This window comes from Centropristis striata, chromosome 12 (assembly GCF_030273125.1).
Source record: "Centropristis striata isolate RG_2023a ecotype Rhode Island chromosome 12, C.striata_1.0, whole genome shotgun sequence".
NCBI lineage: Eukaryota > Metazoa > Chordata > Actinopteri > Perciformes > Serranidae > Centropristis > Centropristis striata.
In genome coordinates, this window is record NC_081528.1 from 23503358 (window position 1) to 23529655 (window position 26298).

General features: G+C 41.1%; 2 protein-coding genes across 2 annotated transcripts in view; both read left to right on the top strand.

Annotated features, from left to right (window-relative positions):
- sh3tc2 (SH3 domain and tetratricopeptide repeats 2) overlaps positions 1-14537 on the top strand; it is a 30495-nt gene extending 15958 nt beyond the window's left edge. Inside the window, exons 13-22 of the mRNA XM_059345738.1 lie at positions 266-460; positions 1500-2360; positions 2444-2664; positions 9317-9483; positions 10224-10401; positions 10503-10653; positions 11773-11895; positions 12038-12188; positions 12298-12494; positions 13483-14537. Coding sequence (XP_059201721.1) covers positions 266-460; positions 1500-2360; positions 2444-2664; positions 9317-9483; positions 10224-10401; positions 10503-10653; positions 11773-11895; positions 12038-12188; positions 12298-12494; positions 13483-14193 — 2955 coding nt within the window. The 3' untranslated portion in view covers positions 14194-14537. The remainder of the gene's footprint in view (positions 1-265; positions 461-1499; positions 2361-2443; positions 2665-9316; positions 9484-10223; positions 10402-10502; positions 10654-11772; positions 11896-12037; positions 12189-12297; positions 12495-13482) is intronic.
- Positions 14538-16504: 1967 nt separating this feature from the next.
- LOC131981398 (cell surface glycoprotein 1-like) lies at positions 16505-19388 on the top strand. The gene is made up of 6 exons (XM_059345671.1): positions 16505-16783; positions 16886-16957; positions 17067-17185; positions 17299-17359; positions 17466-17560; positions 17669-19388. The coding sequence occupies exons 1-6, from the start codon at positions 16739-16741 to the stop codon at positions 19386-19388; spliced, it is 2112 nt and encodes a 703-aa protein (XP_059201654.1). The 5' UTR covers positions 16505-16738.
- The last annotated feature ends 6910 nt before the right edge of the window (positions 19389-26298 follow it).

Sequence of the window (26298 nt, forward strand, 5' to 3'; positions counted from 1 at the left end):
CATGAAAAAGACCAAAAAATACACAAAAGAACCACACACAATAAAAAAGATGTGTAATGATTACTGAAAGATCCAAAACAACAACAAATAACAGGCAAATCCACCACAAAGTCTGCATGTTTTGCCCCTATGTAGTAGATGTGATGCAGTGTTTTGCATGTCTGTGCCCAGGGACCCATTGTCTCATAATCCACCGATGCTTTTTACCAAATACTTGCATCATGTCAAGAGACTGTTTTTAATTCTTTTGTTGTTTTTTTTCCAGGAGGAATTCCTGCCTCTGTACGACCTGCACTATTCCTTCCTGTGGGTGACCTTCAGCGGTAGGACTGAGGACGAGCTGTCAGGGCACCTAGAGAGTGTCAGGGAGTGTGCCAAGAGGATGGGCCTGCACTGGGCACACCGACGGGCATGCTTCCTCCTGGGAAGACTCTGTGCCCGGAAGCTAAAGTTTTCCCAGGTTTGTGTTTAATTTCTAGCATTAATATCTGTCTTGTGGATATGTTGATGTATGATGATCCAGTGAATAACCATATTTGGTAACTTTAGCAGACATCCAAAATGGGTTCCCCATGCCACTCCGACAGGTCATAGAACCACATGGATTTCTCCCAGCCAATCACTAAAGATCAGGCAATGTCACAGACAGTGACACCATGACATCTGACCAATCAGTCTGATAATTATATAGTAATAATGTTATTTATTGATCTTGACCTAGGGATGGGCGTTTGGTAGAAACCTGCCAACTCGATTATCTTTAACGTTAAGGATCAATTAATCGATTAATTGCTTTATGAATACATGCGCAAAATTAAATATATATATATATATATATATATATACAATACTATGCAAAAGCCTGTTTTGATAACAGACGCATATATTTTGAAAGGACGAAAAGAGACTTGATCCTGTCGATCGTAAAACTAAATCAACAGAGATTATACTTTAAAGATAATGTCGAGTTTAATGTTTTATGTTTTAGCCCCTGAAGAGGCATGAGGTTAGTTTTCACAGTAATCTTGCATATTTAAATGTGTTTTGTGTTTAAATACGTTTTGGATCAAATTAAACTCATGTAATTCAGTAATTCATGCAAGCAAGGTTTAATACAGTAAGCTAGTTTTGCTCAAATTAATACTCTTGTATTTCTGTGTGTTTTATAATTGTTATTGCAACTTTCAGTTTGCAAACTGTAGCTTTATCCAACTTAATTCTCAGCTCATTGGCTTATTGACGTACGGCTGCAGAACTGAACGCTCGGTGTGTTTCAGTTCAGTGAGTACTGATACACAGTCATATATACCGTAAAATAAAAAATACACAGATCAATTAAAAATGACATGTGATCGACAAAATTCTTAACAACCATTAATTGATCATTGATTAATTATTCCCATCCAAACTTAAAAAATGAAAAATCTTTCAATAGGTGCCCTATAAAGAGCTACAGCTCATTCATTCATATATTCACATATGTTTCCTCACTTCCTCAGGCCCGTGTTTACTACGAGGAGGCTCTCAGTGTCGTCGTGGACAGTTTCTCTGACACGCCGCTCCTCGTCGCTCTCTTAACAAACCTCACCGCTGTCTACCTGAAGCAGCGTATGACGGACAAACTGCCTCAGACTCTGGAGAAGGCCAGCGCCCTGCTCCTCTGTCTGCCCTGCCACACATTCACCTCCACGGACGAGGTGGAGCTGCTGCAGCTGCTCCTGAGGAGATCGGTGGTGATGGGGGACAAACACCTGGAGGCTCGCGTCTGCTACCTCACCTCCAGCCTCTTCCTGCTCCTCAGGAAGACTGACGACGCCCTGCCCTTCGTAGAGCGACTCCAGTTTCTCTCGGTGACGCTCTCTGCCACCGAGGGGTGTCCAATACTTCCTCTGGACCTCAACTGGCTCTTGAGCTGGCTCTATCATCGTAAATACATGCCTTACTTAGCTCTGGCCTCTCTGAGCCTGGACTCGAGACAAGACCACTCCCTCCACGACGCTTTCCAGAGGATTGAGTTGTTCATCAGGAACTCTGTTCGTCTGAACCCGCGCTGGAGGGAAGGAACCTCCCTGCTCCCTGCCCAGATTGTGATTTACCTTCAGCAGGCCCTGACGATAGCTGAGCAAGAGGATGACATGAAGACGCAGAGGGACCTGTGTCAGGGCTTGGCTATAGTCTACCAGCAGTACGATGCTCTAAATGACGCTGTGCGCTGCGCTCAACAAGCAGTGGAGACAGGAGGCCACATTAATGAGGAGGAGGGCTTCGAGGCCTCCGTGCTGCTGGGGTGGCTGCTGGTGTTAACAGGCCAGGCGGAGAGGGCTCAGAGTGTCCTACAGCCACTGCTCACATCCCTCCAGGTACAGAAAACAATGCAATAAACCTGTATCAATGCACATCAAGGTTTGTAGAACTATGTGAACGTCCTGTGTCATCTCTCCAGGGTACAGACAGTCCCACGCAGCGAGGAGTGATCCACAACCTGTTGGCTCTGTGTCTGAGGCGGCAGGATCGCATCCCAGAGGCAGGCTGGCATCTCCACTCTGCTCTGGTCATCTCCAGGGAAAGTGGAAACCAGAGGAACCAGGCCCTGGCGCTGGCCAACCTGGGCTGCCTGGCACTGGATGTTGGGGCGTCTTTGGTGGCAGAACGCTTCCTGGTCAGGTCAGATATCACTCACATGCCCAAAGGAACTCAAGAATAATAATAATAATAATAATAATATTACATTTTATTTGTAAAGCACTTTTCATAAAGAAATCTCAAAGCACTACAGAAACCAGAAACAAAATAGACAAAAGACTAAGAGAAAAACTCAGACACATTAAAATCAGCAGAAGATAAAAAAAGACACAGTACATTATTAAGAGATTAAGGTGCAGAGACAATAATAAAAACATCTAGGGACAACCTAAAAATGCCTCCTGTTACGTCCACCAGCTCTTAAAGGGGTAAAAGGAGATAACATAAACCAGATGTAGTGGTTTTAACAGAGGTGTTTTAATAAGAAATAAAATAGCAGTAAGATATACAAACAAAAGGACCCTTCAGGCTTAAGGTTTGACAAAATGAAATAACAACAAAAAAACAGGGTCAGTTCTAACTGTTACACAGTACAAAATAACAACTACCACTAATCCCAGTACTGTTACACAGTACAAAAGTACAACTACAATGAAACACAGTATTCAATACTACGAAATGCCGAGCACAGACAAGGGTTTGGGCGACGGTTCACAACAGATCCAGCCGCTCCTGACTGAAGCTCCATCCAGCCTTTTGAAAGATGTGGCTCACTAATTGCCGAATCTGATTGGCTCCCGTGGTCGCCGGAACGCTCCAATCACCCTTCTCCAGCAGCCTGAGGGGAGGGAGCAAACACACAGACGCACGCATGCGCACAGACACACGCACAACTACAGACTATACGGCTGGGGCCGTAACACCCCTCCCCTTAAATCAACAACCCGTGGTTGTTGACATTTTACAAGTTTATACACACAAAACAACAAAACAAGTCAAAGCCTGGACAAGGCATCTGCAATGATGTTTTCTTTACCCTTTTTGTGACGGATTACCAGGTTGAAGTCCTGCACGATCAACGCCCACCGCATCAGCCTTTGGTTGTGATTGTACATGCGCGCAAGGAATCTGAGCGGATCATGATCTGTGAAAACAACAACTGGCAGGGGACTGGACCCAACATAAACTTCAAAATGTTGGAGTGCCAACAACAGAGCAAGAGCCTCCTTCTCGATGGTGGAGTAATTTACCTGGTGTTTGTTGAACTTCCTGGAGTAGTAACACACCGGGTGGTCAACCCCACAGACATCCTCCTGCAGCAGAACTGCCCCGGCTCCGACTGCACTTGCATCAACCTCCAGTTTAAATGGGCGAGCAAGGTCAGGAGCAGCGAGCACGGGGGCGTGGCTTAACAGAGCCTTGATGCTTTCAAAAGCATGCTGACACGCCTGGGTCCACACAAAATCAACTTTGGGGCTAAGCAGGTTAGTTAAGGGCTGAACAACAATGGAAAAGTTTCTACAAAAACTCCTATAATAACCCGCCAAGCCAAGGAAACTCCTCAGAGATCTCCGGGTGGAGGGGGAAGGAAACGCTGCGATGGCAGCTATCTTAGCCTCTATGGGACGAACCTGGCCCTGGCCTACCTGTCGGCCAAGATAGGTCACGGTAGCTTTGCCAAACTCACATTTTGCTAAGTTCAGAGTGAGTGATGCGTCGGCCAGCCTGCGAAAAACCTTTGTAAGGACCTGCATGTGTTCCTCCCAGGTTACGGTGTACACAATGAGGTCATCTAGATAGGCGTTGCAATTATCAATCCCAGCCAACACAATATTCACTAACCTTTGGAAGGTTGCTGGTGCATTACACATGCCAAACGCCATTACATTATACTCCAAAAATTGATCTGGAGTCACAAACGCAGATACTTCAGAAGCACGCTTTGTCAAAGGCACCTGCCAATAACCCTTCAACAGATCTAGTTTTGACACAAATTTAGCAGTCCCCAAATTGTCAACACAGTCTTCCATCCGAGGAAGAGGATACGAATCTGGAACAGTGACAGCATTCACTTTCCTAAAGTCGGTGATGAACCGTGGTGATCCATCGGATTTTGCCTCTAGAAGGCACGGAGAACTCCAAGCACTCATACTAGGCTTAGCCAAGCCGTTCTCTAAAAGATACTTTGTCTCTTTCTTCATTAGCTCCCGCTTTACTGGATTTACGCGGTAGGGATGCTGTTTAATGGGCCGAGCATTTTCTACATCTATATCATGCTTTAGCACGTTGGTTTTTGTGGGCACATCATTAAACAAACACCGGAAACCATTTATAAGACCGCGGACATCAAGCTGCTGGTCAGGCGTCAGATGACTCAACACTGAGGGGAGTTTCGCTAACATTTCTGAATTTGGCAAGCGAGCGCTGTGAAGTGCCGAATGGCGCATAACTAAGTCCTCTGGAGGACTCTGAGAATCTGCCACAATTAGAGCGCACGGACCGTGTATTACGGCAGGCTCAGTTTTTGTCACGTCTCTCGTGTGATACTTTTTAAGCATATTAATATGACACACGCGAGTCTTACGCCTCCTCTCGGGGGTGCGAACAACATAATCAGTATCACTCAAACACTCACAAACTTCGTAAGGGCCGGCGAATTTGGCGGAGAGAGCGGAACCGGGCACCGGCAACAGGACCAAAACTTTTTCACCTACCTGGAAACGCCGGAGAACAGCGGAACGGTCATAGTAGCGCTTCATGACTTTTTGCGAAGAGGACAGAGTCTCTTTTGCCAATTTATTTGCCCGATGCAATCTCTCACGGAATTTACATACATAATCCAGCACACCTTCCTCTGCGGAAGACTCACATGCCAGAAACTGCTCCTGGAGAGATTTTAACGGACCGCGAGGAGTGTGGCCAAAAACAAGCTCCGCGGGGCTGAATCCTAAGGATTCCTGGACAGCCTCACGGGCAGCGAACAAAACGAATGGGAGACCTTCATCCCAGTTTTTCTCTGTTTCTAAACAATACTTACGCAGCATGGCTTTCAATGTTTGGTGCCACCGCTCCAGCGCGCCCTGTGACTCAGGATGATACGCGCTGGATACTACGTGCTGGATGTTTAATGTCTGGAGGACCTGATTGAAAAGTTTTGACTGGAAGTTTGTGCCTTGGTCAGTTTGTATTGTGCGCGGAAGACCGAATGTGGAAAAGAACTTTGTCAATGCCTTTACAATGGAACTGGATGTTATTTTACGCAGCGGCACAGCTTCAGGGAATCGGGTGGAAGCGCACATCAGGGTGAGTAAAAATTGATTTCCACCCTTGGTTCTTGGTAAAGGACCAACACAGTCTATGATAACACGATCAAAAGGCTCACCTACAGCAGGTATGGGATGCAACGGCGCAGCAGGGATAACCTGATTGGGCTTACCTGTAATCTGACACACATGACAAGAGCGATAGTAGTTAACAACATCAGACTTTAAACCAGGCCAAAAGAAATGTTTGAGAACACGCCGGTAGGTTTTTGTTATTCCTAAATGTCCGGACCACGGACTCTCATGTGCCAAAGACAGCACATGCGAACGATACACCGTAGGGATAACCACCTGGTGTACAACACTCCAATCACAGTCAACCTTACTACGAGGACACCATTTACGCAGTAAAACACCATCATCGATCGTGTAGGCTACTTGCTCACCTCTTGCTCTGTCAGCACTCACCACATTAGCGAAGCAGGTCTTCAACGTTGGGTCCATCCCCTGCGCCGCGCACAGGCGCTCTCTGGAGACGGGCAGAGACGCACTGTCCGATGGTGACGTAGTGCTGGTCGAGCGCGCCTGGGCAGCGGCAGTGTTGTCTTTCACTTTACCCGGTGTTTTTGGTTTGCTCTCAGTCTCAGATTGTTCTGTAAACTCTGACATGAGAAAACTGTCAGACAGCGCCACAGTGTTTTCTTTCATTGACTGAGACCGGGTGATAGCACATGACGGGAACAGATCAGAATCATTACTTGTGCCTACATTACCTGACTCATGGTGCTGCGGCACTTCCAGCACCTCTAAAGTGGGAGTCACTTTGCCCCCAGCGATGTCGTTTCCCAGTAAAAATGCAACACCTTTAATTGGGAGGGCAGGGCAAACAGCTACGGGAAACACACCAGTTACTAGTTCAGTTGCGACATGCACGTAATGCATAGGACGCGGAACATAACCCAACTCAATGCCATGCAACACCGCACCATAACCGCAGGCTGATTTGTCGGAAAAAGGCAACACACTGGCGAGAATGACCGATTGCGAGCAGGCGGTGTCTCGCAGGATGCGCACCGGGCGCTGATCTGCAGGCTCACCTGGTAGCGACACATTCCCTTTCAAAATAAAGGGCTCAAAACAAGCATCCGGCTTGTCATCAATAAACTCGGGTTCTAAAGCATTTACTTTAGAATTTATCAAGCCGACACCTTTTTGCTGCGGCACATTTTTACCCATTTGCTCTTTTCTTTTTAGAGTAAAGCAGTCAGCGATAACATGTCCAGCTTTATGACAATAAAAACACTCGCGCTCCACTTTATTTTGGCTCAGAGGCTTGGACACATTACCGGTACTAACCGGGGAGCCGCGAGGTTTCTCAGAAAGAAAGGCAGATTTGTGTGTGAGAACATATTCATCTGCCAAGACAGCAGCAGCAGAGAGCGAATTTGCTTTTTGCTCATTCAAATGCACAACAATACGATCTGACATACAATTTTTGAACTCTTCTAGCAACAGCAGTTCTCTCAGAGATTCAAAATCATTTACTTTGCTCGACACAAGCCACTTATCAAACAAGGTTCCCTTGTCCCTGGCAAACTCACTAAATGTCTGGCTCGGCGCTTTTTTCCTGTTCCTAAATTTCTGCCGGTAGGCTTCGGGAACCAACTCGTATGCGCGGAGAATGGCGGCTTTAACACTGTCATATTTCAAGCTTTCCTCCAAAGGAAGCGCAGAAATAGCTTCTTGGGCTTTACCGTGTATTTTACATTGCACTAACAAAGGCCAGGCCTCTTGTGGCCACTTAAGTGCGGAGGCAATGCGCTCAAACGCGCTGAAATAACAATCAACCTCCGACTCTCTGAATGTAGGAACTAAACTTATATACTTACTAATGTCAAAGGCAGTGTGATTTAAACTGGTGGTAGGAGGATACATACCGGTTGGCGAAGTGAGCGTATGAGTCTCCCTCTGAGACTCCAGCTCGAGCTGGCGTATGCGGACAGCAGTTTCAGCCTCAATCTCCAGCTTTCTGATTTCAAGTTGATACTTGAGCTGGGCATCCCTGCTCTCAGCTTTTTCTCGAGCGTCTAGCTTTAACCGGGCAAGCCTGACTTTAAGCCGGGCTTCGCTCACGGAGCCAGAGCTTGCTGAGGAGGACGAGGAGGAGCCTGAGCGAGAGCGTGTGTCTGGCCCTTTCGGCCGCGCACCACTCCCTTTCTCAGCTCCAGTGAGAGGCTCACTATCCACCTTGATACTACCAGCCCCTTCGCTCAGGGTGTCACCCGCAGGCACCGCGGATGCTTCAATCAACCCCTGTTCCACCAATTTACAAGTAACTAAGGCTTTGAGCTCCTTCTTGAGAGCTTGCCGGGAGTAGGCAATTTGTAAATGATCAGCAATTTGAATGAGATCATCTTTTCTACAGCTTTCAACTTGTGAAAGCGAAGGCTCAGCCAGAAATGAGTCAATGTCAAATTTCTCCATTCTCCGCACATTTTACACATCCAAACAAATCATACTACAATTTTTTTCTCTTTTTATAATACCTCCTCGGGAACTTTTAAAGTTATCCCGGACGAGCCCCCAATTATGTTACGTCCACCAGCTCTTAAAGGGGTAAAAGGAGATAACATAAACCAGATGTAGTGGTTTTAACAGAGGTGTTTTAATAAGAAATAAAATAGCAGTAAGATATACAAACAAAAGGACCCTTCAGGCTTAAGGTTTGACAAAATGAAATAACAACAAAAAAACAGGGTCAGTTCTAACTGTTACACAGTACAAAATAACAACTACCACTAATCCCAGTACTGTTACACAGTACAAAAGTACAACTACAATGAAACACAGTATTCAATACTACGAAATGCCGAGCACAGACAAGGGTTTGGGCGACGGTTCACAACAGATCCAGCCGCTCCTGACTGAAGCTCCATCCAGCCTTTTGAAAGATGTGGCTCACTAATTGCCGAATCTGATTGGCTCCCGTGGTCGCCGGAACGCTCCAATCACCCTTCTCCAGCAGCCTGAGGGGAGGGAGCAAACACACAGACGCACGCATGCGCACAGACACACGCACAACTACAGACTATACGGCTGGGGCCGTAACACCTCCCTGAACAAAAAAGTTTTAAGCCCTTTTTTAAAGGTGTCCACAGACTGGGTTTGACGTAGATGTTCAGGGAGGGAGTTCCAGATGTGGGGGGCAGCGGAGCAGAAGGCTCCGTCTCCAATGGTGAGGAGTCGTGTGCGGGGCTGATGGAGGAGGTTTATACTTTGGGAGCGGAGGTTATGGGTGGATGAGTGAGGGGTGAGGAGGTCTTTGAGGTATTGTGGGGCGTTGCTGTAGATGCAAAGGTGGGTGATGAGGGCGATCTTGTATTTAATTCTTGAGGTTTTGGGAAGCCAGTGTAGGTTCTGAAGAATGGGGGTGATGTGGTCGTATTTGTGGCTTTTCATCAGAGTTTGGGCAGCACATGTAGAAATATTTTTCAAAGAGGTATTTATTGTGATGCCGGTTCTATTCCCAGATCCCTGCGTCTTTTTATGGAGCTGTGGGAAAGCCCTACAGATGAGGAGCACGTTCAGACCTACCTTTGGCTGGGGAGGAGCTACAGAGACAGGAGGAAGAGTCAGGACAGCAGGGCCTGTTATGAAATGGGGCTACTAATTGCACTACATGCCAAGAACCTACACAGTGAGTACACGTAAACACATTGAAGGAATATTTTTCAATTTTGGCTGTTTTACCTATATTTCCCAACAAACCAGCACCTCTGAAGCTCACAAATAAATGATCTAATAATTGACATGTCTGCATTAAATGTGTCTGACAAATAGAACTGTGTTATATTTTATGAACAGTCATGAAAAAAAAATGATTAGACCACCCTTGTTTTCTCCTTGCTTTCTTGTTCATTTAATGCCTGGTACAACCAAAGGTACATTTGTTTGGACAAATATAATGGTAACAACAAAAAGTAGCTCAAAAGGTTTGATTTTAGAGCTGATATCTAGCCATTTTCCATGTTTATTTTTTATAATGATTTTGGTTATTATCAAGAAAACCATGGAAAATGGCTAGAAATCAGCTCTTAAAAAACTCTTATGAGCTTTTTTTGTTGTTATCATTATATTTGTCCAAACAAGTGTACCTTTAGTTGTACCAGGCATTAAAATGAACAAGAAATTGAAGAAAACAATGGTCTAATCATTTTTTCCATGACTGTATTCTGTTGAGTTGTAGTATATGCTGAGCAGGACATTTTACCGTTCCAAAAAAAACATATTTTATACTAATATATCTGTTGTTGGCTGATAAGATCATGCATGCCAATGTACAGTAAAAGTTAGATTCCTATTGCTCTTATCAAAAAATAGAGCTGTATATTTAGCCTCAGGAGCAACGGGTAACATGCTTGCTGTATTTTCTCACAGGTCAGCTGGTGGTGGCCAAGGTGCTGAGTCGCCTGTATGCTAACATGCTGCTGTACGGACAGAGCATCGTTTACTATGAGCACTGTGTGTCAGTATCCAGAGAGCTGAAGGACAAGAGACTGGAGGGAGAATATCTGGAAATCCTCAGCAGCATCTACCTCTCACTCAACACTGAAAAGTGAGCTTCTGCCTCTCACTCACTCGTATTCTCTATTTATCTTCTCTACGATACATTTGGCTTTGACCGACACAGTCTCAATTATGGATTATGGGTTGCAGATCGTCTCGTAAATCTCTGGACTACACCAAGCAGAGCCTGAGGATTTCTATCGACCTGGGCAAGAGAGAAGAAGAGTCAGAAACATGGCTGCAGGTGGGACGCATCTATTACCTCATCCACGAGGACGAGCTCGCTGACATGTACCTGCAGGTGAGGAGGAGGAAGGGAAATGTGCGAATATGTGTGTTGCACTTGTGTGAAGGAGGTGAACATTTTTCAGCCACTTTTTTCCTTGTTCTCACCTTTGCTCCTCTGCAAAACTGGATTTGTTGTGTATGGGCATCCTCATTCCTGAGCAGCAAGCATGGCAGCTTTATCACCAGATATCAGTGTTGAGATTCATTTTTTTCACATATTTTTTTTAATGTTTTTCAGTGTTTTTATATGGTATAAGTAATACAAAAAATGTAACACTTCCTTGACAATCATGACATTCTATATACAGTCATAGAAAAATTATTAGACCACCATTTTTCCTCAATTTCTTGTTCCTTTTAATGCCTGGTACAACTAAAGGTTTATTTGTTTAGACAAATATAATGATAACAACAAAAATAGGTCATAAGTGTTTAATTTAATCCTTAGAAGTCTAAGCATTCACATTACATAACCCTTTGGATTTTGAGGCTATTTTGTCGGTTTTTGACTCCTTTTCATTCTGCCTGTATAAAACACTGAGAAATCTTTACCATGCCATGTTGGTATCATTGTTTTCAAGACAACCTCACCTTTATGACCTGATTATTTTTTTCATTTTGACTTACTGGTTCAACATTTTGAACACAAAAAAAAACACACAAAAACACATATAAAACACATACAAACACACTCAAACATAATAAAAACAAAAATAAAAATACAAAAAACACATAAATACACGAAAAAACACAGACATTACAAAAAACACAAAGATACAGTAAACACAAAAGATGCACAAAGCTAAATTCGAAAAATCTCTACAAAAAAAGTAAAAATCATGTTAATACACTTGTGTTTTTTTTTTTTACCTTTGCTGAAAAAGGGTTGATGCATTAAATTGGACATGGAAATTTAAGAGCTGATATCTAGACATTTCCCATGGTTTTCTTGATAATAACCAAAATCATTATCAAGAAAGCCATGCATCTTTAGTTGTACCATGGATTAAAATGAATAAGACATTGAAGAAAACAAGGGTGGTCTAATCATTTTCCATGACTGTAGTTTAGTTTTACATTCTAATGTTAGATATGCAATCAATATTGATTGAAAACATCATGTGATAAATAGGCGGCAGTGAAGACCGCCCTGAGGATGAACGATCATCACTTTGCCATGAGCATCTACGAGGAAGCAGGAGACGTCTACTTTAAAGGCGTCAGGAACAGAATGGCTTCAGTGCCTTTCTTCAGGGTGAGAGGACACACAATACAGCTGCAATGTCACGATGCTGGATTTTCTAAGATAAACAGTTTTATTTTGATTCCATTAAATTATTTATTTGATTCTTGCCACCGTTGATCACATTTTACAAATGATTAATGTTTGGTTTCAGGACGGCAGTCTACCATTCGCACGGAGCATCAAGGACATCCATTCAGAGTTCCGGCTGCTGAGTAAACTGACAGAGCTGTTAATGAACCAGGGGGAGCAGGAGGAGGCTCTGCAGTACGCAACACTGGCAGTCGAGATCGCCAGCAAGACAGGTACACAGCCCATAGACAGAGAATCTGTGGCTTCTGACTTGCTAAGTCAGCTGCAATAAAGAGCTAAGAGCTACTTTGTTGACGGAGGCAGATGTTGTTTCTCCTTTAGGTGTGCCTGTGAATGAGAGGACGGCCTACCACCGGCTGGCTACAGTCTACTACAACCTGCAGCAGTATGAGATGTCAGAAAACTACTACCTCAAGTGCCTGTCCCTCTGCCCGCCAGTCCTGCACGACCCGAAGGAGGCTCGTTACTACACCAAGATGTACTGCAGACTGGGCAATCTCACTCTGCACAAACTCAAGGTACAGGAGAGCGAAACACAATATATTAACCCTCGTGTTATGTTGCGGGTCAAATTGACCCATTTCAAAGTTTAAAAATCTAAAAAAAAAATAGTTAAAAGTATATTTTTATAAAAAGAAAAAATGTAAAATAAAATTTATAAAAAATCTCCATCATCTAAAACCATTGTAATTTATATGTAAGTGTTTCCAATGTGCATTTAAAAAAGTTTTAGTGTGCATTTTATTTTTTAAGTGAGTGAATTATCCTCATTGAACCATGATCTGTGAGAGGTAAAGAACGTCATTGCACTAAATATTGATTGGAATTGTTAGTAATGGAGTTATTAATGAAATATAAATAATGTTTATTGGGGTTTTTTTAGTTTTTGACACTTTTTATTGCTGTTCCTGAGAAATGAACATAACAGGAGGGTTAAGTATGTTCCTCAAATTAACATTGTGCCGAAATTGCCTTTTGTAAAGACTTTATATTTGAGTTTTAAGCAGGTTATCAAAATTTTAAAAAGTTTTAGACCTTTCATCATTTACATATTAAGGATTTTTTAACACATGCAATAATTTCGATAAACAGAATCTGATTTACTTTAACAAAATAAAAGCAACAAAATACATAAATGCATTTTCGTAATGTAATAAGACATTTCTACTTCCATCAATGGTATTTTTTCTTTTTTGATGAATTGACACATTGTTTTGTCAAAAACAGCCACTAATAATCACAATCTGATCAATAATGAAATTATCATTTCACAGTTCTAAACCTTGATTTTCACTTACTTGATGTTATTTTTTGCAGATTTTTCTTTGTTCTACAAAAAAACAAGACTTTTTGATCTCGGCAGAGCAACAGTAATCGTTTTTACATTAATCTGGTGACCTTTTCACCATACATGCCGTTGATCACAATCCAACCATGAAATATAAAGATCATATGTTTAATTTAGATGAGACCTGTCCTGACCTCTGCTCTGTGCGCTCTCTCCAGGATTCCTTTGACGCAGTCGGCTACTTCCAGTTGGCTCTGGCGGCGGCGCTAGAGGACAAAGCTAACCCAGAGGCTCTGTATGTTGTGTACATGAAGCTGGCCGAGATCCACGGCAACCACATGCCCGATGCTCAGCTGTGCCAAGTTTACAGAGACAGAGCCCAGAGTCTGAAGAGAGTTCTGGCTGGAGAGGAAGGTGCTGCTGTTGGAGAGGATGCAGACACAGAGCCTGGCCAAAAGAAAGAAGAGGAGTCTGATGCTGTACGTACAGACAGTTCGGTGACGAGAAATGGCATTTATCCACCTGAAAATGAAAAATGTGGAGATAACTCACTTCCAAGGACTTGTGTAATCCATGGGGACGCAGAGGATGGATGTACAGACACTAACTTTGGAGACGCGAATGGGAAAGATGCAGATGGCGTTTTTGTGGACGCCTTTGGGTTTGAGACAGAAACCATCACCAGTCGGTCGTACAGTGAAAGCATTCTTACCGAGTCCTTCGACACGGCCAAGGAGCAGATGTCAGACTCCAGCAGCTCCACCGAAACTTTACAAACTCACCAGAATCAAACAGACGACTTTGATACTGACCACAGCATGCCCAGTCAAATACACACAAGACACAGAGACTCCCAAAACACAGATTCTGATATTCAGGATGAACAAAATACCCCGACTAAAGAAACCGAACCGATCAGAGACTGTTAGCACCGATAAAGCCGTTAGCATGGGCGACTACAGAGAGAGAGATAACAGTGAGACACATGGTCTACAGTCTCTCAGTTGCACTTTATGTTCTTCACTGACATTTCCTCCGCTGGTCACAGGTTTCTTGATCAGCACAACGACTCCAACGTTCCAGCCACGTGGCACTTATTGTAGGAAAGATGATGTTAAGTTTTCAGAGATTTAGTGGCTCTAAAGCATGTGCCTTTTGTATAATATATTATGTGTTATTACAGTGCATTGTGCTCGTAATATATGTTTTCTAAATGTATGTTTTTGTATCTCTGGAAGATATGACTCAAACATAAAGAATGTTATTTTGTTTGCGGAGTGTTTCTGTGTGCTTTTTGTTCATTCATATATGGCAAAAATGTGTCTGTAAGGTGCAAAACCCAACATTGTACAAAACATGTATTCTTAAATGTCCAATGCCTTTTTTAAATGGTAAATGGACCTGCTCTTATATAGCTCTTTTCTAGTCGCTTTGCGACCACTCAAGTGCTTTACACTATAGACTGCACTCATTCACTCATTCACTCATTCACCCATTCACACACTCATTCATACTGGTGGCAGAGGCTACCTTAACGGCACGGTATCCTGCACAAGGATACTTTGACATGTAGGCTGCCATGGTCAGGGATCGAATCAACGACCAGTGGGCGACCGCTCTACCAACTGAACCACAGCCGCCCCATGAACAAAAGAAAGAAACAAAAAAAAATACTTTATGGACTTTAAGACTTTAAATAACACAAAGAGCTGGATGTAATGATGACCCCATGCAAAGAACCAACTCTGGCATTAATACAGCATTTATTTATATTATATATTTATATATATATATATATATATATATTAATATTATTGCTGCACTTGGATGCAATTACTCAGATCCATTCTCAGCATAATTATAATTCACACTATTGTTATATATTGTAGTGTATATATACTTACAAGGTACATACTTCTTATTTCTATCTTTGCATACATTTGTGGGCGGTACTCACACTAGTACTCACAAAGATCCTTGGCTCCTACAGCAACCAGGCTGTCTCATTCTTCCAGAGTTACCAGACTAACTGAATATCCCCTTGAGAATAAATAGTCATTTTGATTTTGATTTGATTTTGCCACTTATTGAGTTTGGATCTGTGATCAGCTCAGTCAGCGTTGTGTGTGTGTGTGTGTGTGTGTCTGTGTGTGTCTTTGATTGCCACTGATTTGGACCAGGTGTGTGAGGCCTATATATGTAGCTGGGTTTCAGTTTGTGCTGACTCATTGTCTCACCTCATCTATTTCAAGCATTAGTGAGCTATCTTAGTGTTTCCTAGTGTCTTGGTTCTTTGCCCGGGGTCATCATTACACCCAGCTCTTTGTGTTATTTAAAGGCTTCCTTGACAACCATTTGTTTGGTTTCTTTTGTTCATACAGGCTTGTTATGCTCCCTGAGTTCATTTGTTAAGTCAGGTGCTCAGCAGCAGTGTTTTTTTTGTGTTCCTCCTTCCTCCTTATCCAACCCTTTATTTAAAGGATTATTTATTTCATTTTATATCCTCCTCAACTGTCCTCATCACCCTGATTATGTTGTGTAGATGTATTATTATCTTTGTAGTATGATAAGGAGTATCTTTCTATAACTATATATATGTGTGTATATATATATATATATATATATATATATATATATATAATAGATAGATAGATATAGATATGTTTGGGTATGGGATGAACTGGAAAATAAGGCAGGGATAAGATTATTTCTGATTCAAATCAGTATACACAATAATTGAAAAACATTCGTGAAAACACAATGAGATGTTGTGAAACAGACACCACAAAAGAAAAACAACACATTGTGCCTAATATAATGAAAATGCCAAAATCAACGATGTTATTGTATTTCTCTCAATACTTTCTGCCCATCAATGGATCTAAGATTTTAATTTAAATCTTTGATAAAATGTAATTAATAGATAGCCTTATGCATGAAACAGGATCAGTAATTTCCTTTAAAAAGCTGGGCAGTTAAGTTTTTAGGAAAGTAGAAAATTGTGCATTTGCCAGGAAATATATTCTGTACATTTTTGGAGTAATTAAGGAACATGTCACCCAGTGCAACAGTAAGGCTCATCAATGTGTTTTTAATAGTTTAAGGACAACAATGGAGGTTTATGGAACTGAGGCACAAGATTTTTCACATTAATATATAGTATATTATCACAAGATTTGTATATTTATAGATAGATTTTGTTTCATAACAGGATACCAATTAACAGTGATTCCTTGGTAACCTTTCAGAATGTTTGAATTCATTTCGGTTCTAGAACTCTAGAATCCTGAGTCAGATTCTCTCTGGAGCTCAGATCTCCTCACTCAGAACACACTCTGCTCATTTGTGCCAGAGAGATCAACCGTGTCAGACTGCTTTTCGCATCTATCGTTGAACTTAAACCTGTGAATTTCTACATTGTCGCTTTGCCTGTTTTGTTTGTTGTGTATTGTGATATACAGCAACAACTTCTCAATGGAGTTTATTGAAGGAAGTAGAGGAGTCTACAGACCCATCAGGGTAAGTGACACACTTTCTGTCTTTACTGGAGTTCAACGTTTCCACATGTCTTTTTAAAGATGTGACTAAAACCAAAAGTAACATGTCTTATTTGCTTTAAAGGTGTTGTTTGATACACCCATTTATGATCGGGCTCTGCAGCTCTGCTGGAACATAAACAGCTACAAGTCTAAGGTAAGACTACTGTCCTCCCAAGCTCACAGTTGTAGAAACTAGCAGGTCAATGATGACAAACCCTGTCTTGCCATGTTCAAAGATGACTCATCTCCTTTATGTTTTTTAGATTGCATTGCTGAGAGAACTGCTCATGCTTCAGGAAGCTTACCAGATCCCATCTCAGGTGACTCCTGAAGACATGATCCACTTCCTCATGGAAGAAAGCAAGAATACTCTAAGAGAACGGTGAGTTACTGACACACATACAGACCTCCCAGTCTGCTCATGTCTCATTAATAATACTCTCATAATGTCGAGAGTAACAGTAAAATAAAGCTTGTGTTTGTTTCTGTCTGAAGCCTTTGGGAGTTTGAACTGGAGGACTTTGATGAGGAGGACGCCAAACCTCTGCTGATGCTGGTAAGACAACAACCCTGAGAAGACTCTCAGGAGTTTGGAGTAAATGATGCTGATTTATCCTCGAAATATCTCCAAACTGCACTTCATATATAATTCCTTGTTTCAGGTGTGGGCAGTAAATATGAGCAACAAGATGAGGGACATTGAGTTTGAAGCCCAGATGCTCCTCAACTCCTCAGAGCCCTTACCTCCAAAATTTCAGTAAGTTACAATTGACTCATATTTATTAACAGTTAAGCTGCAGTTATTTTAATATCTCTGTGATTCTTCTGAATGGTTTTAAAATACTTTTTTTACTGTAATCCACAGACATCCTAAACTCTTCAACGCGGCGCTGAAGTACGCCAAGATCCTGAGAACCAATCACGTGGCTCCAAGCTCCAAAGTCCTCAGTCCTCAAGACGTGGTGTTGGAAGTTGTCCCCAGAGTCCTGCAGGGCTTCTGGGCACTTCCTCGCCGTCCCCTCTTAAACATGCCTTCCCAGAAACTCAGCACAATGTCTGTTGGGGTTACAAAGGCCGTCTTGGACCGAGTCACTGACGCTCTCACCGGTGTGGAAGGTCAGACCACCTTCTCCCGCTCCATCAGGGACGACGTGGTCCTGTCCATCCTGACAACTATCAGACAGACGCACCCACTCCACATCCTGGTGAACAGGATCAAGAGCTTCTCACCAGAGCTGCTCAGTGAAATTGTTGATGTTGCAGCGGAACAGATTTGTGAGATGTTTCATCCCAAGAGCCCCAAAGTGCCGGCTCCTCTGAGTCCTGCTGCTGAACCTCATGCTACCGTTCCAGTCCAGGAAGACTCCAACCTGACTGTGACACCCAGTCCAGAGACAAACCCTGCTGTGGTGTCCACTCCACCAGCTTCACCAGCACCTCCTGTGGAACCTCCATCTGTTACTGATGTGGAGACCAGGAAAGATGAATGTGACAAACCAAGCCTGGAGAACAACCCAGAACCCACCAGAGAACCAGACTCTGCTGCTGTTCCAGCCTCTCCAGCACCCCCTGTGGAACCTCCATCCATGACTGTTGTTGAGACCAGGGAGGATGAAAGAGACAATTCTGGCCTTGGAAATGACCCAGAACCCTCCAGAGACCCAGACTCTGCTGTGGTTCCACCTGCTTTGACCCCTCCTGTGGAACCTCCATCCATTACTCATGTTGAGACCAGGAAAGCCGAATGTGACAAACCTTGTACTGAAAATGACCCAGAACCCTCCAGAGACCCAGACTCTGCTGTGGTTCCACCTATTATGACCCCCCCTGCTGAACCTTCATCTGCTTCTGATGTTGAGACCAGTGAAGATAAAAATGATGAACCCAACCTGAAGAATGACCCAGAACCCACAGAAGAACCAGAAACTGCTGCTGCTCCTGTTCTTGTGTCCCCTCCTGCTGAACCTCCATGTATTTCTGATCTTCAGACCAGAGATGATGAAAATGATCAGCCAAGCCTTGGTGAAAACCTAAAACCCACCAGAGAACCAGACTCTCCTGCTGTGGTTCCAGCTCCGCTGACTCCTCCTACTGAACCTCAATGTATTCCTAATGTTCAAACCAGTGAGGAAGAAAATGATGAACCCAGCCTTGGGACCAGACCAGACTCTGCTGTGACTCCAGCTCCTCCGGCTCCACTGACCCCTCCTGTTGAACCTGTGATCATTACTGCAGTGCAGGACGCTCTGAGCAGCAGCCCAGCTGTAACAGAGCAGCCCACCTCCAGACCAGAGACAAACTCTGCTGAGATGTCCCCTCCACCAGCTCCTCAGACGTCCCCTACAGGACCTCCTCACATTACTGATGTCCAGGACTGGGAGGATGCAAGCATAGAAGAGGGCTCAGAACCCATCAGAGAACCGGACTCAGTTAGTCCAGCTTCATGGTCTCCTCAGACCCCTCCTCTGGAACCTGTCATCATTGTTTCTGTGTTTGAGGTTGAAGAGAAGAGATCACAGGGCTTCTTCAGCTGGCTCACTCAACCATTCTGCTGCTGCTTTAGAGCCAGTGACACACTGAGTTAATGTGTCTAACTATTAAATGAATAAATGAATGAAATAAATAAATACAAATTTCAAATGAAATCAGCTTTGGTCACGTGTGAGTTATGGTAATGTATGTATATATGTATATATCATGCATGAGTTTTTCTGTTCACAATTAAACACTCAGGTGTAAATAAAACATTTTATATTACATTATAGCTTATTTGTTATTGTTTTTCTTCTTTAATGTGATAGTCTACTTAGTGCAAATCCACAAATACTGGTACAGCATATAATGTATATATTTTTTAAACAGATAAACTATGATTCAATCATTACACATCATATTCTAGTTATGAAGTTTTATCAGCAACGTTAACCTGGAGTAATATACAGTAATTGTTCATTATGTGGGTCCACCATTGTGGCTCATTAATTTGTTTTAAAAAGGTACAGAAGAATAAGCAATGTCAGCTAAATCAGCTTTGGATACACAAACAAAAACTTGTAAGTAGGATCAATTCTCAGTTGGTTTCTCAAAAGTAATAGACTATTACTGGCATATTTTTTTTTTAAGAAAAAGCTGCAAAGAGCATGGTTTTAAATTTGCAGAAAGAAACATAAAAGCATCATGGCACCACAAGGGGCTCACTGATTTTGATTCACTTTCGAATGTTTCAAATAAATGGTTTGAACACCTATCACAAAAAAATGAAAAAAATATTTCCACAGCACACACTAAACATAACTTCTCCACTGTCTGCACAGCTGTGTGTTACTTGGGAACTTTTTGTCCAGTGTTGTTGTTCTTTTCACCTCAGGGCCAGAAAAATAAGCATTCCTTTTGAAAAGAATGCTGTGTCTCAAAAGCACCACAAGATAGAGCTCTCATGTTGATTTTTATGCTTTGCTGTAAAAAGAGCATCATGGCTGTTGTTCCTCACTTTAGCCAGAGGGGGGCAGTGAAAGACAATCCCTCCGGCAACTGCAGCCTGTGTTGCACTGGCTGCTGCAACAACTGTCACCAGGTGGGAAAGACAGGAGGAAGGAGAAAAAGATTTCCATCATGTGTCTGGCAATGGCAGCAACCCAAGCTAAACATAACGAAAGTGTCCTCTTAGTCACATTTTAGGCCTGGGTTCACGTAAAGTCCAATCATGACGTGCAGGAAGCTCCTTGTATGACACCATGAGTAAGACACAGGTGTGGATTTTATATTAAAATACATTTCCTGACAGGATGAGTATAAGACAGACAATAATGTACAATAGTAAAGACAGACAATAATGTCTTATGATTTGGTCAGTACATGAGGTGCTGCTACAGTTTTAGAGTGAATCGCATGCCTAATGGCATTTATTGAGTTACGGTGAGAGGATGTTAATGAGGCTACATTTTATGGAACTGGCACAGTGTAACGTGGCAGAGAAAAGCAAGAAAACAGTGAGGGAAATCGAGCTCGGCCTCACAAACTAACTGTCCAGGATTAGGCTGTTGTAAAGCAACGAGCCAAAGGAAGGAATGTTTGCATACACGGCCTGCATGCTGAATAATGCTGCAAGGCTTCTTCCTTCCCCCCACAGGCATGAGTTTAGCACAAGTTCAAAACACGTCCAATAGTGCCAAAACAAGCATTGAATTGTTCTTCCTTTTTAAGTATTCCCAGGGTTACTTTCAAACGATCTTTAGGGACTTTTGCTTCACAAGTTTGCAGAATAATATACATAGTAGAAAAACACAATGTTGAATAATATTATGTGGATTGAGAACTTTCTGCATGTGTACAACAAATAAATAAATACATGATTTGAACTGGTCTTCCATGCTATAGACAAGGTAGTTTAAAGTTCCTCCCCGCTCCAAAAAGTATTTTTCTTCTTGTTCCTCCAGTTTGAGTTCCACTGAATGATAAACTGTGTGCAGAGTTTGACACAAGAAGGATGTTATCACATCCGTCTGCCAAAGTGGAAAGCTGTCTCATTGAAAATCCCATCTTTTTTAGAAGTGGCCTTTAAAGCATCAACTTTCAAAATGTGTGATGTGGAAACTTGAAGCCTCCAGCATACATCGTCTGAGAACTGACTTTAAAGTGAAGTCGAAACACGTGATATTTATAGATTCTGGGTTTTTATGATGGAGGATATTAGATCAGAGCAGTTTATGTTCATGTTAAAGATTATCTGAAGGAGATCTTTCAACCATAGATAATTATAGCTTATGTGGCAAGTGACTTTATGAACACATTCTTTTATGAAATACCATTTCTTATGACTTCCTCCTTAAACAAGAGAATGTTAGTGCTCTTTTGTCCTGGAATGACATTCTCAGATTCAGAGATAACAGCTTCAGAAAACAACACCCCTTGGAAGCCCACAGTGCTGTAAACTAAAGGCGTATAACTCATCTTAAGAAGAGTTTGGAATATGTATGTATAGGATTTCAACTACTATATACAGCATGTTTATGCTACTCAACTGCGACACACAATCCTTACCTCTCCTATTCAGTAAACACTAGTCAACAGGGAGCATTTGAGGCCAAAAAGTTTTTTATAGCTCTATAAAAGGGGACTCAGAGAGTGCAGACCTCCGGCAAACATGCTCCATCTCACAATGTTAAGGAAAGTGAAAAAGAATCTGTGTATCTGGCCTGTTATTTGGATCCACTTCACAATTTAATGGCTTCTTACTTGGCCCGTACTACACCATTCCACCAAGATCCATAATTGAGCCAGTAGGGTTTTTTTTTCTTTTTCCATAATCCTGCTGACAAACAGATACACCAAACTGAAAACACAAGAAGAAACTTTTATTTTCATGTCCACTCTATAACAACAATGGCTCTGAAGCTCAGAAAAATAGTTTGAAACGCCCAAGTGCATTAAAAACAAACTTGTAATGGTTTAAAGTTTTGCATATGCAGCTGGAAATCCTACGCATGGATCTAAAACAACTTAGAACAAAGGGGTGGAAAAGTTTTTTGAGTTAGACTGAATTAATTTTATCAGTCAGCATAACTGACAGAAAGTTGAACAATGTGGAATCCACTTAGGTACATTCAGGTAATACAACAGCAGCAACACAAATAGCAAAAAAAAAAAAGATTTTTTAAATCATAACATCATGCCTTTTTGACCTATTCATCATTCATCAAAGGAACCATTTAAGAGAGATTTTTGTGGTATTCTGCATTATCAGTTTGCAAAAACAATCATAAAACCAACCAAGCTTTCAGGGCAACCAAGATATTGCCCTTTTAGGGAACTTTGGCCCTGCTTCTGTCAGAGTCCTGGTCACAGATCTGCACACAGTCAAAACTTACTGGATTATTAAGAGAATTACTAATACAGCCAAACAATGTTGGGAAAAAAGCAGCTACAGAACACACTTTGATCCATTTACATGCAAGAATTATTTTACAATGTGAATTTGTTATACTCCTTTCATATGGTTCACATGAAAATAAAAGAAAGCACTTTGCACAGTCAGTTTAAACTGCATCCTTAACATCTTCTAAAGAAACAAAGATGGTAAGGGTTGATGTCAATCCTCTTGTCAGATACCAGGAATAATTGTGTTTCAGAAAATCCTGTCCTTTAATGGAATTATAGTCACATGGTAAAGTTCTGGTGAAGTGAAATGCCAGTGCTCATTATATGATCATTACAGAGAAGTTTGTTAAATCTAAGTGGGAACATACCTGATTTGTCACAGATCAATATCAGTGCCTTTGCAACATTCTGCCGTTACATAATATAATATATTCCTGCTTTACTGTGCAGTTTAGCAGTGGTGGAAGACATATTCAGATCCCTTACTTACAGTAACTACGTACTTAAGTAAAAGTACAAAAGTATCAGCATTAAAATGTACTTAAAATATCAAAAGTAAAAGTACTCGTTATGCAGAATAGACCCGCTCAGATTGTTATATTAGATTTTTTTTATTAATGCATTTATGTATAAGCAGCATTTCAGTTTTGTAAAGATAGGGCTTATTTTCAGTACTTAATATACTGTTTAGGTTAGGTTTGATTTAAAACATGTCTAATCACTTTAAAGTGATCATGTTTTTAATGTAAAATGTTGAAAAAGTGTCGGCTAAATGTGTAGTAAAAAGTTGAAGTGGAGTAGTTACAAATGTTACAAAATCTACTTAGTTACATTCCACACTGTAATCAATTATTCTGTAGTCATTTCATTTTACTTAATACATTTGATAAAATGTATTAAATATAAATGCGTCCTTGATTTTGAGGCAGTTGTTTAAATAACTTTAATATAAAAATGTTTGAGAAAGAATCTACTTATTTTGATCACATTAAATATAATCTTTATATGTAATGAGAATTTTGAATGAATCCAACTCAATAGAATTAGTCTGTTTTTAATTGTGAGGCACTTCCTATTTGTTATTAACTCAACTTGTAACGTAGTTAGATTTAATAAACAATATTGCATGCAATCTGTTGCCTCAGTTCAGGACAAACAATCACACTTAACTACCCTGCCTTCTCAATGTTGGAACTAAACCTCTCATAATGACAATAACTCCACCCTCTGGCTAAATTACCCTTCACTGTTGTAATAACTTAATAGGTTCATCACATTCAACACAGCCAACACACACATACACAGAAACTGCGTCATGTTTCAGTTTGTAGGTGATTGGAGAGAGTGTGTTTTAAGTTATTTTCTCAAGGTCACAGAAAGCTGAAACATCCACACCGCCAGTTTCTTCTTGTAACCTCAATAAGGGTCCGGTGAGTAACTATAGCAGCTTTTGATGAGAGTTTGGCCAGCAGGATAAACTCTGGTTTCACTCCGTCTGTCCAGATTTTCATTAGAGGAGGTTCATGTTGACAGGAACTGTCTCCTCTCTCTAGCCATGACCTAAATAAGAGCTTGTAAATGTCTGGGAAGGTATATTGTTCTTCAACAGGTCTTTCAAGTTCCCTGCCCTTGAACTTGCACTTCAAGTACAACATGAAGTTTGTTGTATGCAGAGGTGTGACCGAGTCCTTGTTTTGCTTAAAACATTTTTGCAAAGTCAAATCTAGCGTCATTGAATTTGTGACTCAAGGCCAAGTTCAAGTCCTTTTCCTTTCATGTACAATTTGGTTATAAATACACTGTTGCTCATAAAATCAAAATAAAATCAATATATTTTTTACCTTTTTCCATGAAATGATAGTGACAATGTGATTTATTCTTGACAGATAAGAGATAAAATAAAATAAAATAAAATAAAATAAAATAAAGATATGACTTCATTTATCCTGCAGTGGGGAAATTTGGTTGTCATAGCAGCTCAAGATACAGACACATAGACACAGAAGACAGAATAAAGAATATAAAGAATAAGACATATACATACATTATATACCACATTATATACATACATTTCTGCTATTTGGCATAAATTATTAAAAAATATTTTTTGTGTTTGTTTGTTTTCCTGAAAGTACTTTGCATTTTACAGATATTGCACATTGGAGAGAATATATTTTAGCATGTTAATATGTTAAATGGGTTGTTGCATGTAGTGGTATAAATATAAAGTGAATATCTTCTCAAAACGTTATCAATCAATCCCTTCCAAAGTGATTACTGATGCATTGAAATAGGAATAAACAGAGGATTGTGTCTGAAAACAAAATTATTCAAACTTTATGTGGTACTTTAAATCTGATTTATTTATTTATTTATTTTAAAATCCAAATGACCTGATAAAACAGCAGCAATGTACTGACTTAGATTTATTGAAACTCTACCCATGCAAAGTATTTACTATTGGCCTGAGATGTGTTTTAAATACAATTCATAGCTTCCACTTCACACACAGTGTTAAATCAGTTTAGTCTTGTATACTTCTTTGCCATTGGACATTAACCATAAGCCCCTAAAACCACACAAACACACACACACACACACACACACACACACAGTACACTAAGACACACTTGTTAGTTTCTTGCACACTCTGGCATGTCACTATATCAAAATATGTAGAACCTTATTAGGCATCTGTTTACTCAAATGACAGGCGCCTTTGTCTTTAGTAAACACTGGGAGTATGTCAGGGAATGCTAGGGGGGGGGACCACTCTGATTTTAAGAGGATAAAGAACAATCACACAAAGATTATAGTGCCGTGACGAGGCCTGACAAGTCTTGCTGCGACAGCCTGATGGAGGAATTTCCACTCTTGTTAGGACACTACAAAAATGTGGCAATGATCCCTTCCTGTGTTTCTTTTGGATGATTTAAAACCTGTGAGATTTCCAGTCAGGAACATTTTCTAATGGAAGCCACCCATTTATGCACATCCACCAACAGCCCTCCTGTTGAGTATACTCAACTCAACTCAACTCAACTTTATTTGTTAAGCACTTTAAAAACAACCACAGCCGCAACAAAATGCTATACATAAACAAGCAAAGAAGAAACAATAAAATAAATGAAACAGGAATACACACTAAAATAAATAGTTTCATTGCTTTAAAAAAAAACAACAACAATTTAAAAAACAATGAATAAAAGCAAACCATAAAACACTAAAACAAGAGCAGAGACTCATGCGCGGTTGAAAGCTAAGGAATAAAAATAGGTTTTAAGATGAGTTTTAAAAATGGACAGTGAGGAGGCTTGTCTGATGTGCAAAGCCAGCTCATTCTATAGCTTGAATACGGTGAGAAGGGTGCTGCTTTAGGAAATATATTCTTCAAAAGTAAATTCCTTAAAAAACACTGTAACATAAACCACTTCACCTCAGCATCCTCCGGGACTAGAAACCAAACATTATTATTATGCAGCATTACATTAGGAACCAGAGCGGCATTGGAGAGGTTGTAAAAGTGAGATTTTACAAAGCAGTCACCAAATACAATTGCTTACTATTAAGAATACAATATTCTGAAGCTGGCTTGGTCAAATTGATTATCTGGAAGCA

What these genes read in the sequence shown, in the direction of transcription:
- LOC131981398 (XM_059345671.1), top strand. Translation starts at nt 16,739, where the DNA reads ATGGAGTTTATTGAAGGAAGTAGAGGAGTCTACAGACCCATCAGG. An exon ending in TAAACAGCTACAAGTCTAAG is followed by an intron (nt 16,958 to 17,066) that starts GTAAGACTACTG and finishes TATGTTTTTTAG; the next exon opens with ATTGCATTGCTGAGAGAACT. An exon ending in AAGAATACTCTAAGAGAACG is followed by an intron (nt 17,186 to 17,298) that starts GTGAGTTACTGA and finishes TTCTGTCTGAAG; the next exon opens with CCTTTGGGAGTTTGAACTGG.